A 16,712-nucleotide genomic window follows, 5' to 3' on the forward strand; every position below is an offset into this window, starting at 1 on the left:
TTTAATATCCCTTCCAGATATTTAAAATGACCATGTTTTTTTCTCGAAGGAGAGTGACCATTACAGTAGTGGGAAGATGATTACAAAGAGTACAAGACAAAGATTGACTTCAAGCACTGAGGGCACAACAGAGAACACCCACCACATTCTGAACCTCAGAGGTTGTGAAGGGTTGAAATATGAGCAAATACAAATGAAAGAGAATGAACATATATGTGCTCAAAGCTGTTGTTGAATTGAATGGAATATAATCTATAGGCCTGTACGTGTTTGCTTGTTGTTGCGAGACAATGGGGTCTACTTCTATGTTAGCATAGCCTATCAAAAAATGTATCCCTACCTTGGTAGGTCTAACCATCAACTGACATTGAATTGTATTGTTTCAATATGTATTGTTGTTGTAGGCTATATGTACCTGCTGATATGTGAACATGAATATTATAATCATTTAAGAATAGGGAATTATTATAATCCGTAGGCTACAGTATATGTCAGGAAAATGTGACTGTGTTTAGGCTATATTTTGCGCAATAATGACGTCCGTCGCGCACCCCCCTTCAAGTTTTCGCGCTCGCAAAACCTCGGCTGTTTAAATGGGCCAAGTTGAGAAGCGGCGGAGAGTGCAAATCTTGTTTGGTCTGGGTCTGTGAACTTCACCGTGACTTTAACGATATAGCCTACACAGGGTTAAAACACAACTATTTCAAACGTCCCGTCAGTTGAATTTGTTCCACGCAAATACTTTGAAATATCTTGAAAAATAGGGAAGTTTGCAATGCTCAGATAGCCATAGGCTCTAGGTTTATTGCATATGGAAAGTATGTAAGCAAAGGAGCCTATACCTGCATCTTTTTGTACTACTTCTAATACATCAAACAAGACGTTGTATAGCCAAGTATTGTTTATTATTCAGGTAGAGACCGTCTTGCGCAATACCAGCATATTGGAAGGCACAATGACTGTAAACCTGTTAATTGCAATAAATAAAGGCAGGTAAAATAAGAGAAACCAACATCATAACAATAGGCCTACTGTTTAGAAAATACTAAACTGAAGAGATGTGGGGAAGTGTCAATGATCATTGTGGATAACGTGATGTCCATGGCTAAGGTATGACCACTCCAACGTAGCAGGTATTAGTAGCGCAAGTCCGATTAAAAGTGGTAGGCAGGAGCGCGGGTGGTAGGCAGGAGCGCGGCGAGAACCGTCATGCGAGTGGTGAGTGGTGGAGTGTGGCGGCAGAGAGCGCGGCGACTACAGAGAGCTGGAAACTAGTGAATGGCAATCTGTCGGGGAAGTTCAACAGACCGCTGTCACAGAGCGACACCGGAGCCCTGCCTAAAACAAAGTGGCTCGTCTTCAAGTCTGGGACGACTGACCAACTCCGAAAAGAGGACACACAAGTTGGCTCGGGCTAGCTGCTAATCACTTGTTACCGGCGCTTCGCTCCCAGTAACATGCCTGCCATCAAAAAGGAGAGACTGGATGGGGACGTATTGGCATTGGCTGCCTTCAACCAGTCCGAATACCTGGCCCCTTTAAATGACACCGCTATCACTGTGGTGACCCCGCACCCACCGCAGTACGACCATATTTTCGGACATCACCGCTTGTACTTGGGGCTCCACGACTCGGCACTGCATCACCAGCACCTTCACCATCACCCGGACGACTTAATGCTGGAGAGGTTTTCCTCCATCCCCGACTTTCAGCCGTTTTTTGAGAACGGGGAACCATGCATCGAGGTGGAGTGCGGGGAGAACAAGGCTTTACTATACATTAACAAACTGTGCCAAGGTAGTAAGGGACCCTCAATCAAATACCGGGGCGAGTGGCTCACCCCGAATGAGTTCCAGTTTGTCAGTGGAAGGGAAACCGCCAAAGATTGGAAACGAAGTATACGGCACAAAGGTAGGCAACATAAAACATTATGTATACCTTTTTTTAAAAGTATGTTCATTTTGAGGAGGATACCTAATTTAAGGTTTTTGTCATTGTTTGGTGAGTGGAAATTCGGTTTCCCTGGTTTGGTTCTGCGTTTCGTAGTTAAAGGGTTACTCAGCAGTACACCAACTACAGCGCGTAAGAAGAGAGATGAGAAAAGGCACATACCCTCACTGTATCTTCACAGGCAGCGACCATTCGCAAAACGGGGCGTAAGGAGTCGTGGACTAAGGTGAAAAACGTTAATATTTGGGTACAGAATTGTTTAAACATTATATGGCAGTTGATAGACGTTGCGGGTATCATTCCGTTGAGTGTTGGGTATAACAGAAGGCTAAATGGGTGTTGACATCTCAAAAGACCAGAATGATGTTAGAGACAGGGAACGAAATTATTTGACTTGAAGTTGTAGGCTATTCCTTACTCTTTTGGTTATTTTGGGTAGATTATGTTTGCGTTGCAACTATCCAAAATAATGATGTTATTGGCTGGCTACTATTTTGGTTTCAAAAGTTATACATTGGCTCAGACAAAACAAACGTACCAGAATATGTTTATTAATTGACTTATTACTAGAACAATTGATATTATTGACTTTGGGCCTATTTTAATAATGACCGGTTATTGCGCTGGCCGCGTGCGCACTTATTTTAGAATCTCACCTCACCCCAAGTTCTGTTGGGAGAGGGTGTTGCCCTCAGGCAAAACATGCTAGCCGGATAAAAGATAGTTTCATATCTGAGATTAGATACAATGACAATAGCCTACTGTCATGTATCTTAACACACGGTTTGAAAAACTGGCAATTCCAAATGTAATGTTTATGTTTGAGTTATTATTCAACAATTATCCACGTTTTGTGTTGCACAAACTGTTTTATTGATGTTTATGCGTAGACTCTGTTAACGTATGTTCGCTAGACAAATATATTGTCCTATATAAGGCTCTTGAAGGTCCTGTCATTTGTAATCACCTCCATGTGTATGTTATTACATGTCATTGATTTAAAGTTGCTGATATCAACAACGGGTCCTGTATAAGTATGGTTTATTTTTGTGTTATAACTCGTTCTAACTCTCTCTCTCACTCTTTCTCTCTCTCAGGGAAAAGTTTAAAGACCCTTATGTCCAAAGGAATCTTACAGGTACATCCCCCAATCTGTGATTGCCCTGGGTGTCGAATTTCGTCTCCAGTGGTAAGATTATGGTTTCATCAGCATTTCAATTTTTACATCTGTTTTCCTTGCTTTATCATTGGTTTAAAACTGTATGTTGCATTGCTGATTCCAATTGTCTGTTGATGACGACTGGGCTAAACGCTTGCTCTAAACTACATTTGACTTTTATTGAGACACAGAGTAAGCAGCATTGGTCTTAAGTAATCTGCCTTTTGTGACAGAATTTATTCCGAATAATATTTGTCTATAATGCTCAATGGTTGGGTGATTACAGCTGTGAGTCTTTCTGGGTAAGTCTAAGAGCTTTGTACACCTGGATTGTAACATTTTAACACATTATTCTTTTTTTTAATTCTTCAAACTCTGTCAAATTGGTTTTTGATCATTTTCCATACTTGCCATAGATTCCCAAGCTGGTTTAAGTCTAAACTGTAACTTGGACACTCAGGAACATTCAATGACGTCTTAGTTCGCAACTTAGTTAGTGTATATTTGACCTTGTGTTTTAGGTTATTGTCCTGCTAAAAGGTGAATTTGTCTCCCAGTATCTGGTGGAAAGCAAACTGAACCAGGTTATGCTCTAGGATTTTGCCTGTGGGAACTGTTCAATTTCTGTGAACCCAACTTTTAATCTCCATTGTGTAGAATGGCCTCTTAAAATATGTAAAACTGCCTAGGTAAAGAATTGTGAAATTTCCATCACTACTTTATTTCCATCACACACTTAATTTTTCACACGCTCTATTCTGTTTATTTTTATCCTAAAAAACTCCCTAGTCCTTGTCGATGACAAGCATATCCATAACATGATGCAGCCAACCCCATGCTTGAAAATATGAAGAGTGATACTCAGTGATATGTTGTGTTGGATTGCCTCAAACATAATACTTTGCATTTAGGACAAAGTTAATTTCTTTGCCACATTTTTAGCAGTTTTAATGTAGTGCCTTATTGCATGTTTTGGAATATGTTTATTCTGTACAGGCTTCCTTTTTTTCACTCTATTTAGGTTAGTATTGTGGAGTAACTACAATGTTGTTGAGCTATCCTCAGTAATCTCCTATCACAGCCATTAAACTCGGTAACTGTTTTATTAAAATCACCATTGGTCTCATGGTGAAATCCCGGAGTGGTTTCTTTCCTCTCCGGCAACTGAGTTAGGAAGGACACCTGTCTCTTTGTAGTGAATCTGTGTTTGAAATTAACTGCACGACTGAGGGACAGTACTATTATTGCACATATTTAAAGAGATTTTGCCAAATGTTCATATTTTAATACAATATTTCAGAAGAATTGTAATACAAAAAATGATTATATGTGTGTTTACGTTCAACTGGTAAAAGTTGATTGCGATATTATTAAGGGGGAAAAACTCCATATGAGGGTATGGTGCTTGGCCTGAAGTTTTCGTTCTGTTGGTTGAGTATTCACTTCTTTATGTCATTATTCACAGATATATACACAACATTGAAATCAACACGGGCTCAAACCACAACATGAAGCCGAGATTGAATGGCACAATTCTAGTCCAAGTTATTAAGTAATAGGAATGGGTGACTAGTCAGGCTCCCTTTTGCTAGATTGATCTCATTCTTGTGGCTCTTCTGTCCATTGCTGATGTTCCTCTCCTAGCTGTTTCACTGGGCTGTGTTTTCCATGCCGTCCCCGTACATCTGAGCTAATGGCATTATGCCATGCAGGTTGTGAGGCGTCACAGGTGTGGTGTCTGCGCCAGTGTGCTGGCTTTGAGCGAGCACGTCGCTGGCTCACCGTTGCCGACTCACCGTCGCCGAATCTGTTCACACAGGTGCAGTGTGTGTGTGTGTTTTTTTTTATCACTACGGAGTGCATCTGTCATCGCTCCAAAGCTCTAATCTTGAGGGCGTAAGGGGCTTAGCGAGCTACTGAGCGTGGCTACTGCTGATTTTTGTTTGTGAGGCACGCAAGGCAAAAGCGGTTTAGATAAGCAGGAAGTGTTTGAGTGATACAGGTAAACTGGTGACGTTTTTTTTCACAGCCAAGAATAGAGATATACGCTACTACCACATAGGGTTCACGGAAAACAAAATTACAAATGGAATGCATTGACTAAAAAGAGAGTTCGGGAAGAATACATAAGTAGATTCGTTTTGGGGGGAATTTAACATAAAATTTTATACTGCAGCTGAACAGTGGCACAATAAATATTGTCGGGTTGTCTGCAAATTGTCTTTCTTTAAAAAAAATGTTTGTCATTTCTACTGACAGTAAATTAACAGTCATAGAGTGACATGACTCAAGTAACTTGCCAGGAATTGGCTTTCTGAGTCCTGACACAAAAGCCTATTGTAATCGTACTGTTTATAGCAGTGTGCACACCTCTTTGTTGTCAGTGCCTGTTGTTTGCTTAGCCAGAAATGGCAGGCCTTTCTCTACAGACGTGCTTGTCTGATGGCTTGTGATGGTTGGTTATATTCTATCTATTGTTTATGAGCAGTGCGGGTTCCGGTGAATTGTTTTCACAAACCAAGGCTGGGATTTCAACAGATCTGAAATTACTGCTGAAAAACACATTGTAGGCTTACCTATATCTCACAAATGAACACCTTATCATCTTATTTATAGCATCCATGGCACAGCAGAAGGTAATACAATGTAAGACAGCCTCCTGTTTGGCATTCAAGTAGCTGAAAGTGGCACAGGTTGAAAAGCCATGATAATGTTGGCTGACAGTATGGTGCTGTTGTGCTGAGTGTGTCCAAACCTATAGTTTTCCCCAGTTTCGCTTTCTATATATATATCTCTCTCTCTCTCTCTCTCTCTCTCTCTCTCTCTCTCTCTCTCTCTCTCTCTCTCTCTCTCTCTCTCGGGAGGTAGAGCTAAAGAGGCTACCCTAGTGAATAACAAACGCAAGCACACAGCACAGCACATAGCGTCGGCGGGTTCATGAGAGGTGTGGAGGAGAAGGGAAGGCTGCGGGGCTTGTCTCGCCTGTCTCGGCGTCTTCCTCCCCCGTGCCGCCTTCCGCCGAATGGTACACACTAGCACTCTCTCGGTGATGAGAGTGTGGCAACGACCCAGCCGCCTGGCATAGAAAATGATCTCACACACATGTGAGATGCACGCACACACCACACTAATACAGAGCAACTGAACATATTCAAACTGTAACAATTGAGCAATTTTTAGCCATTTTCATTGTTTTGTGTTATGCTCTACCATACTAGACCTATAATAAAGTATACTGTTTTGTTAACAGTTACTGTCACCATTGAGATATATACAGTTTTTGCATGGAAACACTGTGTGTACTGTAGATGAGACAAAGTGATGGTGCCCGAGAAGCCGGTGTTTGGAGGATATATTGGCACGGGTGTTGTTCGTCGAGGTCCGGCAAACCATGTCAATAAATCCTCCAAACACCGGCTTCGAGGGCATTATCACTTTTATACAACGGGTTACCAACATACTCAAATAATGATTGACACATTATGATAAAAAAATATATATTTTGATGAATTTATTCATACTATTTCATCCTTCCACGGGATATAGTCCCGACACAAATCTGGGGTTGCTACCCAAGCCAGCTGGTCGTTCGTTCTATCGGTTCGGTTGCTAGAGACGCGACCCAGTCTTTCAGTCTTTTTGTTCTGTATCTATGGACGTGACCCAGTGGTTCGTTGTAAATGTTCCATTGCCATACTGGCTGGCAACGTTTTTATCCCTTGCTTGCTAGCTAGCCAACTACAGCTAAGTTACAGTCATGTCAAAAAGTGCAGCCAGAATAACAGCAAAGTAGACGCACTTGCATTTGTTTAAGCTGTTTTCTAGAGACATTTATTTGGATACATCCATAACAATGAGCTAATGAGGTGCGATATAGCCTGGCATAGAACATGTGCTCACTTGTCAGGACACTGTTGTTCAGAGGAGCTAGCCAACAACACCGCTAACACAATCACTTCAAACAGACCTTTTTTTCAATTGACATTTCTTTGTATATGTCCATAAAAACGATGGCAGCTGATTCGTGATTCGGACTGGCTGAGAAACGCTGCCTGTCTGTCTGTCTCATCCCAACACGTTCATTACTATGGGACAGATGAAGATCCAATTTGAATATTGAAACAATGTTGCAAATGTCGGAGAGACAGACAGCAAAGTTTATATAAATCTCCGCTGTTGAAAACGAAATGTTAGTCTAAAAGGAATGTGAGATAATGTTTTGATGCTTTTTATAGTGGAGATCAAGTTTATAAATTGCTTGGCTGTGCTGATGAGACAGTGGATTGCGCAGTCAGATGGAACAGAGTAAATAGGCAGTTTAACGTCATAGATTTAGCCAGCGGTAAATCTATGGAAAAGACACAGGCTGGAATGCGGTTTTAACCAATCAGCATTCAAGATTAGACCCACCCATTGTATAATTGACAAATGTCTGGTTTGTCTGCTTGTATTTGATATACTGAGGTTATACTGTTGAGGTATGACATACATGAATAAAATAGAACATAAATAAAGCCAATGTTTTGCTTGTAGCTCCTGCGTTTAACTGCTCTGTAGAATTGTGCTCTTCATATACCCGGTGTGTGTGGTCGCTGTTTGAGAGAGGGTTAAGTAGTGTGTGTGTGCGTGTGTGTGCTCCAGGGAGAACCGGGCCTTCTGTGCTCTGTTATTCCAGCGGAACTGGCGGAGGCCAGGAGGAGAGTACACTCTCTACCTCCAGCTCGTAAAGAGCACCTCCAATCAGGGGCCTCCCCCTCTCCTGCATCCTGACCACAGAGCAAGAAAGAACAAAACACATGCACATATACGCACGCACATACATACAGTGCTTTCAGAAAGTATTCAAACCCCTTGACTTATTCCACATTTTGTTGTGTTACAGCCATAATTCAAAATGTATTTAATTGATTGTTGTCTCTCACCCATCTACCCACAATACCCCCTAACGATAAAGTGAAAACTTGTTTTTAGAAATTGTAATTAAGGTATTGAAAATAAAATACAGAAATATCTCATTTACACAGGTATTCACACCCCTGAGTCAACACTTTGTAGAAGCACCTTTGGCAGCAATTCCAGCTGTGAGTCTTTCTGGTTAAGTCTCTAAGAGCTTTCCACACCTGGATTGTGCAACATATGCCCATTATTATTTTCATAATTCTTCAAGCGCTGTTAAATTGGTTGTTGATCATTGCTCAACAACCATTTTCAGGTCTTGCTATAGATGTTCAAGTAGATTTTTGTCAAAACTGTAACTAGGCCATTCAGGAACATTCACTGTCTTCTTGGTAAGCAACTCCAGTGTAGATTTGGCCTTGTATTTTAGGTTATTGTACTGCTGAAAGGTGAATTCATCTCCCAGTGTCTGGTGGAAAGCAGACTGAACCAGGTTTTCCTGTGATTAACTCCATTCGGTTTCTTTTTTATATAAAAAAAAATCCCCAGTCCTTAACCATTACAAGCATACCCATAACATGATGCAGCCTACACTATTCTTGAAAATATGTAGAGTGGTACTCAGTAATGTTACGGTGCGTGAATGAGGACCCAAAAGCGAATTAACAAAACAGAGTATCTTTAATTACAAAACAAAACGTAGGCTCAGACGGACAGGCAGATTCCGACAGGACAGGACAAGGTTACAGGAACACGACGATGGTCTGGTTCAGGCATGAATGACACAAACAAACAAACAAGAATCCGACAAGGACAGGAGCAGAAACAGAGAGAGATATAGGGACCTAATCAGAGGGAAAAAGGGAACAGGTGGGGAACGGGGTGAATGGGTAATTAGGAGGAGACAAGGCACAGCTGGGGAAAAGAGGGGGAGAAAAGGTAACATAACAACGACCAGCAGAGGGAGACAGGGTGAAGGGAAAGGACAGAGACAAGACAACATGACAGTACATGACAGTACCCCCCCACTCACCGAGCGCCTCCTGGCGCACTCGAGGAGGAAACCTGGCGGCAACGGAGGAAATCCTCGATCAGCGCACGGTCCAGCACGTCCCGAGAGGGAACCCAACTCCTCTCCTCCGGACCGTACCCCTCCCAATCAACAAGGTACTGGTGACCACGGCCCCGAGGACGCATGTCCAAAATCCTGCGGACCCTGTAGATGGGTGCGCCCTCGACAAGGATGGGGGGGGGGGGGGGGGAAGACGAGCGGGGGCGCGAAGAACGGGCTTAACACAAGAGACATGGAAGACCGGGTGGACGCGACGAAGGTATCGCGGAAGAAGAAGTCGAACTGCGACAGGATTAATGACCCGAGAAATACGGAACGGACCAATGAACCGCGGGGTCAACTTGCGAGACGCCGTCTTAAGGGGAAGGTTCTGAGTGGAGAGCCAAACTCTCTGACCGCGACAATATCTAGGACTCTTAGTTCTACGCTTATTAGCAGCCCTCACAGTCTGCGTCCTATAACGGCAAAGTGCAGACCTGACCCTCTTCCAGGTGCGCTCGCAACGTTGGACAAAAGCCTGAGCGGAGGGGACGCTGGACTCGGCGAACTGAGATGAGAACAGCGGAGGCTGGTACCCGAGGCTACTCTGAAAAGGAGATAGCCCGGTTGCAGACGAAGGAAGCGAGTTGTGGGCGTATTCTGCCCAGGGGAGCTGTTCTGACCAAGACGCAGGGTTGCGAAAAGAAAGACTGCGTAAGATGCGACCAATAGTCTGATTGGCCCGTTCTGCTTGACCGTTAGACTGGGGGTGAAAGCCGGAAGAGAGACTGACGGAAGCCCCAATCAAACGGCAAAACTCCCTCCAAAATTGAGACGTGAATTGCGGACCTCTGTCCGAAACGACGTCTGACGGAAGGCCATGAATTCTGAAAACATTCTCGATGATGATTTGTGCCGTCTCTTTAGCAGAAGGAAGCTTAGCAAGGGGAATGAAATGAGCCGCCTTAGAGAACCTATCGACAACCGTAAGAATAACAGTCTTCCCCGCTGACGAAGGCAGTCCGGTGACAAAATCTAAGGCGATGTGAGACCACGGTCGAGAGGGAATGGGAAGCGGCCTGAGACGGCCGGCAGGAGGGGAGTTACCGGACTTAGTCTGCGCGCAGACCGAACAAGCAGCCACGAAACGACGCGTGTCATGCTCCCGGGTGGGCCACCAAAAACGCTGGCGAATGGAAGCAAGCGTACCCCGAACGCCAGGGTGGCCGGCTAACTTGGCAGAGTGAGCCCACTGAAGAACGGCCAGACGAGTAGGAACGGGAACGAAAAGAAGGTTCCTAGGACAAGCGCGCGGCGACGGAGTGTGAGTGAGCGCTTGCTTTACCTGCCTCTCAATTCCCCAGACAGTCAACCCGACAACACGCCCCTCAGGGAGAATCCCCTCGGGGTCAGTGGAGGCTACTGAAGAACTGAAGAGACGAGATAAAGCATCAGGCTTGGTGTTCTTAGAGCCCGGACGATAAGAAATCACGAACTCGAAACGAGCGAAAAACAGCGCCCAACGCGCCTGACGCGCATTAAGTCGTTTGGCAGAACGGATGTACTCAAGGTTCCTATGGTCAGTCCAAACGACAAAAGGAACGGTCGCCCCCTCCAACCACTGTCGCCATTCGCCTAGGGCTAACCGGATGGCGAGCAGTTCGCGGTTTCCCACATCATAGTTACGTTCCGACGGGGACAGGCGATGAGAAAAATACGCGCATGGGTGGACCTTGTCGTCAGAGAGGGAGCGCTGAGAAAGAATGGCTCCCACGCCCACCTCTGACGCGTCAACCTCGACAACGAACTGTCTAGAGACGTCAGGTGTAACAAGGATAGGAGCGGATGTAAAACGATTCTTGAGGAGATCAAAAGCTCCCTGGGCGGAAACGGACCACTTAAAGCACGTCTTGACAGAAGTAAGGGCTGTGAGAGGAGCTGCCACCTGACCGAAATTTCGGATGAAACGACGATAGAAGTTCGCGAAGCCGAGAAAGCGCTGCAGCTCGACGCGTGACTTAGGAGCGGGCCAATCAATGACAGCTTGGACCTTAGCGGGATCCATCTTAATGCCTTCAGCGGAAATAACAGAACCGAGAAATGTGACGGAGGAGGCATGAAAAGTGCACTTCTCAGCCTTCACAAAAAGACAATTCTCTAAAAGGCGCTGGAGGACACGTCGAACGTGCTGAAGATGAATCTGGAGTGACGGTGAAAAAATCAGGATATCGTCAAGGTAAACGAAAACAAAGATGTTCAGCATGTCTCTCAGGACATCATTGACTAATGCCTGAAAGACAGCTGGAGCGTTAGCGAGGCCGAAAGGAAGAACCCGGTATTCAAAGTGCCCTAACGGAGTGTTAAACGCCGTCTTCCACTCGTCCCCCTCCCTGATGCGCACGAGATGGTAAGCGTTACGAAGGTCCAACTTAGTGAAAAACCTGGCTCCCTGCAGGATCTCGAAGGCTGAAGACATAAGAGGAAGCGGATAACGATTCTTAACTGTTATGTCATTCAGCCCTCGATAATCTATGCAGGGGCGCAGAGACCCGTCCTTCTTCTTGACAAAAAAAAACCCCGCTCCGGCGGGAGAGGAGGAGGGGACTATGGTACCGGCGTCAAGAGCTACAGACAAATAATCCTCGAGAGCCTTACGTTCGGGAGCCGACAGAGAGTATAGTCTACCCCGGGGGGGAGTGGTTCCCGGAAGGAGATCAATACTACAATCATACGACCGGTGTGGAGGAAGAGAGGTGGCCCTGGACCGACTGAACACCGTGCGCAGATCGTGATATTCCTCCGGCACCCCTGTCAAATCACCAGGCTCCTCCTGTGAAGAAGAAACAGAGGAAACAGGGGGGATAGCAGACATTAAACATTTCACATGACAAGAGACGTTCCAGGAGAGGATAGAATTACTAGACCAATTAATGGAAGGATTATGACAAACTAGCCAGGGATGGCCCAAAACAACAGGTGTAAAAGGTGAACGAAAAATCAAAAAAGAAATGGTTTCGCTATGATTACCAGAAACAGTGAGGGTTAAAGGTAGCGTCTCACGCTGAATCCTGGGGAGAGGACTACCATCCAGGGCGAACAAGGCCGTAGACTCCCTTAACTGTCTGAGAGGAATGTCATGTTCCCGAGCCCAGGTCTCGTCCATAAAACAGCCCTCTGCCCCAGAGTCTATTAAGGCACTGCAGGAAGCTGACGAACCGGTCCAGCGTAGATGGACCGACAAGGTAGTGCAGGATCTTGAAGGAGAGACAGGAGTAGTAGCGCTCACCAGTAGCCCTCCGCTTACTGATGAGCTCTGGCTTTTACTGGACATGAAGTGACAAAATGACCAGCAGAACCGCAATAGAGACAGAGGCGGTTGGTGATTCTCCGTTCCCTCTCCTTAGTCGAGATGCGGATACCTCCCAGCTGCATAGGCTCAGCTCCCGAGCCGGCAGAGGAAGATGGTAGTGATGCGGAGAGGGGGGCAACGGAGAACGCGAGCTCCTTTCCACGAGCTCGGTGACGAAGATCAACCCGTCGCTCAATGCGAATAGCGAGTTCAATCAAGGAATCCACGCTGGAAGGAACCTCCCGGGAGAGAATCTCATCCTTTACCTCTGCGCGGAGACCCTCCAGAAGACGAGCGAGCAAAGCCGGCTCGTTCCAGCCACTGGAGGCAGCAAGAGTGCGAAACTCAATAGAGTAGTCTGTTATGGATCGATTGCCTTGACATAGGGAAGACAGGGCCCTGGAAGCCTCCTCCCCAAAAACAGATCGATCAAAAACCCGTATCATCTCCTCCTTAAAGTCCTGATACTGGTTAGTACACTCAGCCCTTGCCTCCCAGATTGCCGTGCCCCACTCACGAGCCCGTCCAGTAAGGAGAGATATGACGTAGGCGACACGAGCAGTGCTCCTGGCGTAAGTGTTGGGCTGGAGAGAAAACACAATATCACACTGGGTGAGGAACGAGCGGCATTCAGTGGGCTCCCCAGAGTAACACGGCGGGTTATTGATTCTGGGCTCCGGAGATTCGAAAGCCCTGGAAGTGGCCGGTGGATCGAGGCGGAGATGGTGAACCTGTTCTGTGAGGTTGGAGACTTGGGTGGCCAGGGTCTCAACGGCATGTCGAGCAGCAGACAATTCCTGCTCGTGTCTGCCTAGCATCGCTCCCTGGATCTCGACGGCTGAGTGGAGAGGATCCGAAGTCGCTGGGTCCATTCTTGGTCGGATTCTTCTGTTACGGTGCGTGAATGAGGACCCAAAAGCGAATTAACAAAACAGAGTATCTTTAATTACAAAACAAAACGTAGGCTCAGACGGACAGGCAGATTCCGACAGGACAGGACAAGGTTACAGGAACACGACGATGGTCTGGTTCAGGCATGAATGACACAAACAAACAAACAAGAATCCGACAAGGACAGGAGCAGAAACAGAGAGAGATATAGGGACCTAATCAGAGGGAAAAAGGGAACAGGTGGGGAACGGGGTGAATGGGTAATTAGGAGGAGACAAGGCACAGCTGGGGAAAAGAGGGGGAGAAAAGGTAACATAACAACGACCAGCAGAGGGAGACAGGGTGAAGGGAAAGGACAGAGACAAGACAACATGACAGTACATGACAAGTAATGTGTTGTATTGGATTTGCCCCAAACATAACACTTCATATTTAGGACCAAAATGTAATCACTTTGCCACATTCTTTGCAGTATTCTTTTCAGTGCCTTGTTGCAAACATGATGCATGTTTTGTAAATATTTTATTCTGTACAGGTTTCCTTTTTTCACTCTGTCAGTTAGGCTAGTATTGTGGAGTAACTACAATGTTTATTTTATTTTTACCTTTATTTAACTAGGCAAGTCAGTTAAGAACACATTCTTATTTTCAATGACGGCCTAGGAACAGTGGGTTAACTGCCAGTTCAGATGCAGAACGACAGATTTGTACCTTGTCAGCTCGGGGGTTTAAACTTGCAACCTTTCGGTTACTAGTCCAACGCTCTAACCACTAGGCTACCCTGCCGCCCCAATGTCACCATTGGCCTCATGGTGAGGTTTCCTTCCTCTCCGGCAACTGAGTTAGGACGGAGTTAGGCCTGTATCTTTGTAGTGACTGGGTGTGTTAATACACCATCCAAAGTGTAATTTATAACTTCACCATGCTCTAAGGGATAGTCAATGTCTGCTTTTATTTGTATTTTTACACATCTACCAATAGGTGCCCTTCTTTGCGAGTTATTGTAAAACCTCCCTTGTGGTTGAATCTGTGTTTGAAATTCACTGATCGACTGACCGTACAGATAATTGTATGTGTGGGGTACAGAGATGAGGTAGTCATTCAAAAATAATGTTAAATACTGTGCTTTCATGCAAATTAATATGTGATTTGTTAAGCAAATGTTTACTCCTGAACTTATTTAGGCTTGCCATAACAAAGGGGTTGACTACTTATTGACTCAAGACATTTCAGATTTTTATTTGTAATTAATTAGTAAAAATGTAGAAAAACATAATTCCACTTTGACATTATGGGGTATTGTGTGTAGGCCAGTGACAAAAAAATCTAATTGTAATCAATTATAAACTCAGGCTGTAACACAACAAAACGTGGGAAAGTATGTGAATACGCACAGATGCACACACTTGCACACACAAACGCTAGCACACACACACACACGCACACGTAAACACACAACCACGTAAACACAGGCATATCCATGTTAGGGGGCTGTGGGGAGATTACTCTTTGTTCTTATTATTATACATCCCTGCCTCCAACAACAGTAATTCTAGGGTGGTTGAAACTCAAAGAGCCATAGGTTCCCATTTCAAAATCTGATTTTCTGTGTGATTTTTGTTCATATTTCAATGTATTGCACATAGTAACCAAATCAAATCAAATCAAATTGTATTGGTCACATACACATGGTTATCAGACGTTAATGCGAGTGTAGCGAAATGCTTGTAACCCAGTGTGACACTGCCAAGGCGTAGCAGTAGACATTCATTTGATACATGGACTAGAGTCAGTAGTTATTAGGGAGTGATCCATATTAGTGCCTTTCTTATATATAAGACAGGAAGAACAGGAAGTTACCAGTACAATACCAATATAAGTTGCTGTAGATATTGTACGAAGCACGGCGATGTTCAGTTGCAAAACGTTCTCGAACGTTGCAGATAGAAATTCCGTGAAGAGAGTCGACGTGATTCCTTATTCTACGTCGGAGAGGCATGTTTGTTCTACATAGCATATTTATATTTGAACGTTCCAAAACGTTGCATCCTGCTGAACGCACCCTTGGTTATTGCTTTGATATGGCCATTTGTTGGGGACTTTCTATTGGCTGAGTGCCACTGTGATGCTGGGGATAAGCAGGGCTGACGCCTCTGTGTCCCTGAACAGCTCACTCCCCGCAGGGGGTTGGAGTGTGTGTGTGCGCATGCGTTTGCACAAATGTGTGTATGTATTTGCGTGAGTGTGTTTGTGCTGTATGTGTGCAGTGTGTGTGCAGTGTGTGTGGGTCTCTGTGTGTGTCCCACATGGCACTAAGGCTATGCTACCATGGCAACCACAGTATCCATCTTTAGGGAAGGAGCGATGCATGGTTCAGGACTCTAGTGTGTTTCTTAGTCAATTGGCCAAATTAGAGAATAACCGAGTCTCTAATGATTTGCTTATTCCCTAGGGGCCTTGCATTTTGGGTAGCCTTAGTGTTAGCAATCAATACTAAAAGTGCAACTTATTGGCAGGCTTACAAGTACTGTAACACACTCCCTCCCTCTGTCTCACACACACACACACACACACACACACACACACACACACACACACACACACACACACACACACACACACACACTCAACATAGCCACTTTATATATCTATGAATAATTCCGTCTGCAATGATCCATTACGCCAGTGAATTAGCCATTAGCAAGTGAATTAGCCATTAGCCTGTGTTAGCCTGCACTATCAGTAAGAGGCTAGATGACAGGACCAGAGATTGACAGGGAGAGTGAAGTGTCTGGCCTCGATCAGAGCCCCTATATACCTTGCCTTTCTCCTGTCTTGTCTGTGTGTGTGCATGTGTGTGTGTTTTTCAGTGGGACTGATGGAGTTAGCTAAATAAGGTGGACTGCTTGTCTATCAGTTGTTTGCAGCTGATGATGACAAAGCCAGCAGAGATATTTATGGAACTTCTCTCTCCTCCCAGTATGTGTACAGACGTCTGACCTCATATGATGGCATAGTGGTTGAGTGTTCTCTTCCTCTCTCTGTGGGGCCTCTTCACTGACGCCACACTCTTAGAAAAAAGGGTTTCAAAAGGGTTCTTCGGCTGTCCCCATAGGAGCACAGTTTTTTGTTCCAGGTAGAACCCTTTTTGGTTCCAGGTAGAACTCTTTTGGGTTCTATGTAGAACCGTCTGGGGAAAGGGTTCTACATGGAACCCAATAGGGTTATACCTGTAACCATAAAGGGTTCATCAAATGTTTCTCTTATGGGGACAGCCGAAGAACCCTTTTAGGTTCTAGATAGCACCTTGTTTTCCAAGAGTGTCGTCACTCAACTCAGTGTTTCACACATGCCACAGTATGCAGAGTAGTGTCATTGAATTAAAGATATATGCTATAATGCTATAAATACAGGTTT

At 44.9% G+C, this 16,712-nt stretch overlaps 1 protein-coding gene across 5 annotated transcripts in view; it reads left to right on the forward strand.

Annotated features, from left to right (window-relative positions):
• The first annotated feature begins 667 nt into the window (after positions 1-667).
• The window catches only part of LOC110532233 (sterile alpha motif domain-containing protein 11), a 93,260-nt gene continuing 77,215 nt past the window's right edge, over positions 668-16,712 (forward strand). Inside the window, exons 1-2 of one of the 5 annotated variants that reach the window (XM_036988165.1) lie at positions 668-1,911; positions 3,048-3,139. In XM_036988165.1, the coding sequence (XP_036844060.1) occupies positions 1,458-1,911; positions 3,048-3,139 (546 nt within the window). In that variant the 5' untranslated portion in view covers positions 668-1,457. Of the gene's footprint in view, positions 1,912-1,995; positions 2,177-3,047; positions 3,140-16,712 lie in introns of those variants that run through there. The other 4 variants (XM_036988164.1, XM_036988163.1, XM_036988167.1 and 1 more) reach the window with 4 other exon arrangements.

This window comes from Oncorhynchus mykiss, chromosome 9 (genome assembly GCF_013265735.2).
Source record: "Oncorhynchus mykiss isolate Arlee chromosome 9, USDA_OmykA_1.1, whole genome shotgun sequence".
NCBI classification, from domain to species: Eukaryota; Metazoa; Chordata; class Actinopteri; order Salmoniformes; family Salmonidae; genus Oncorhynchus; species Oncorhynchus mykiss.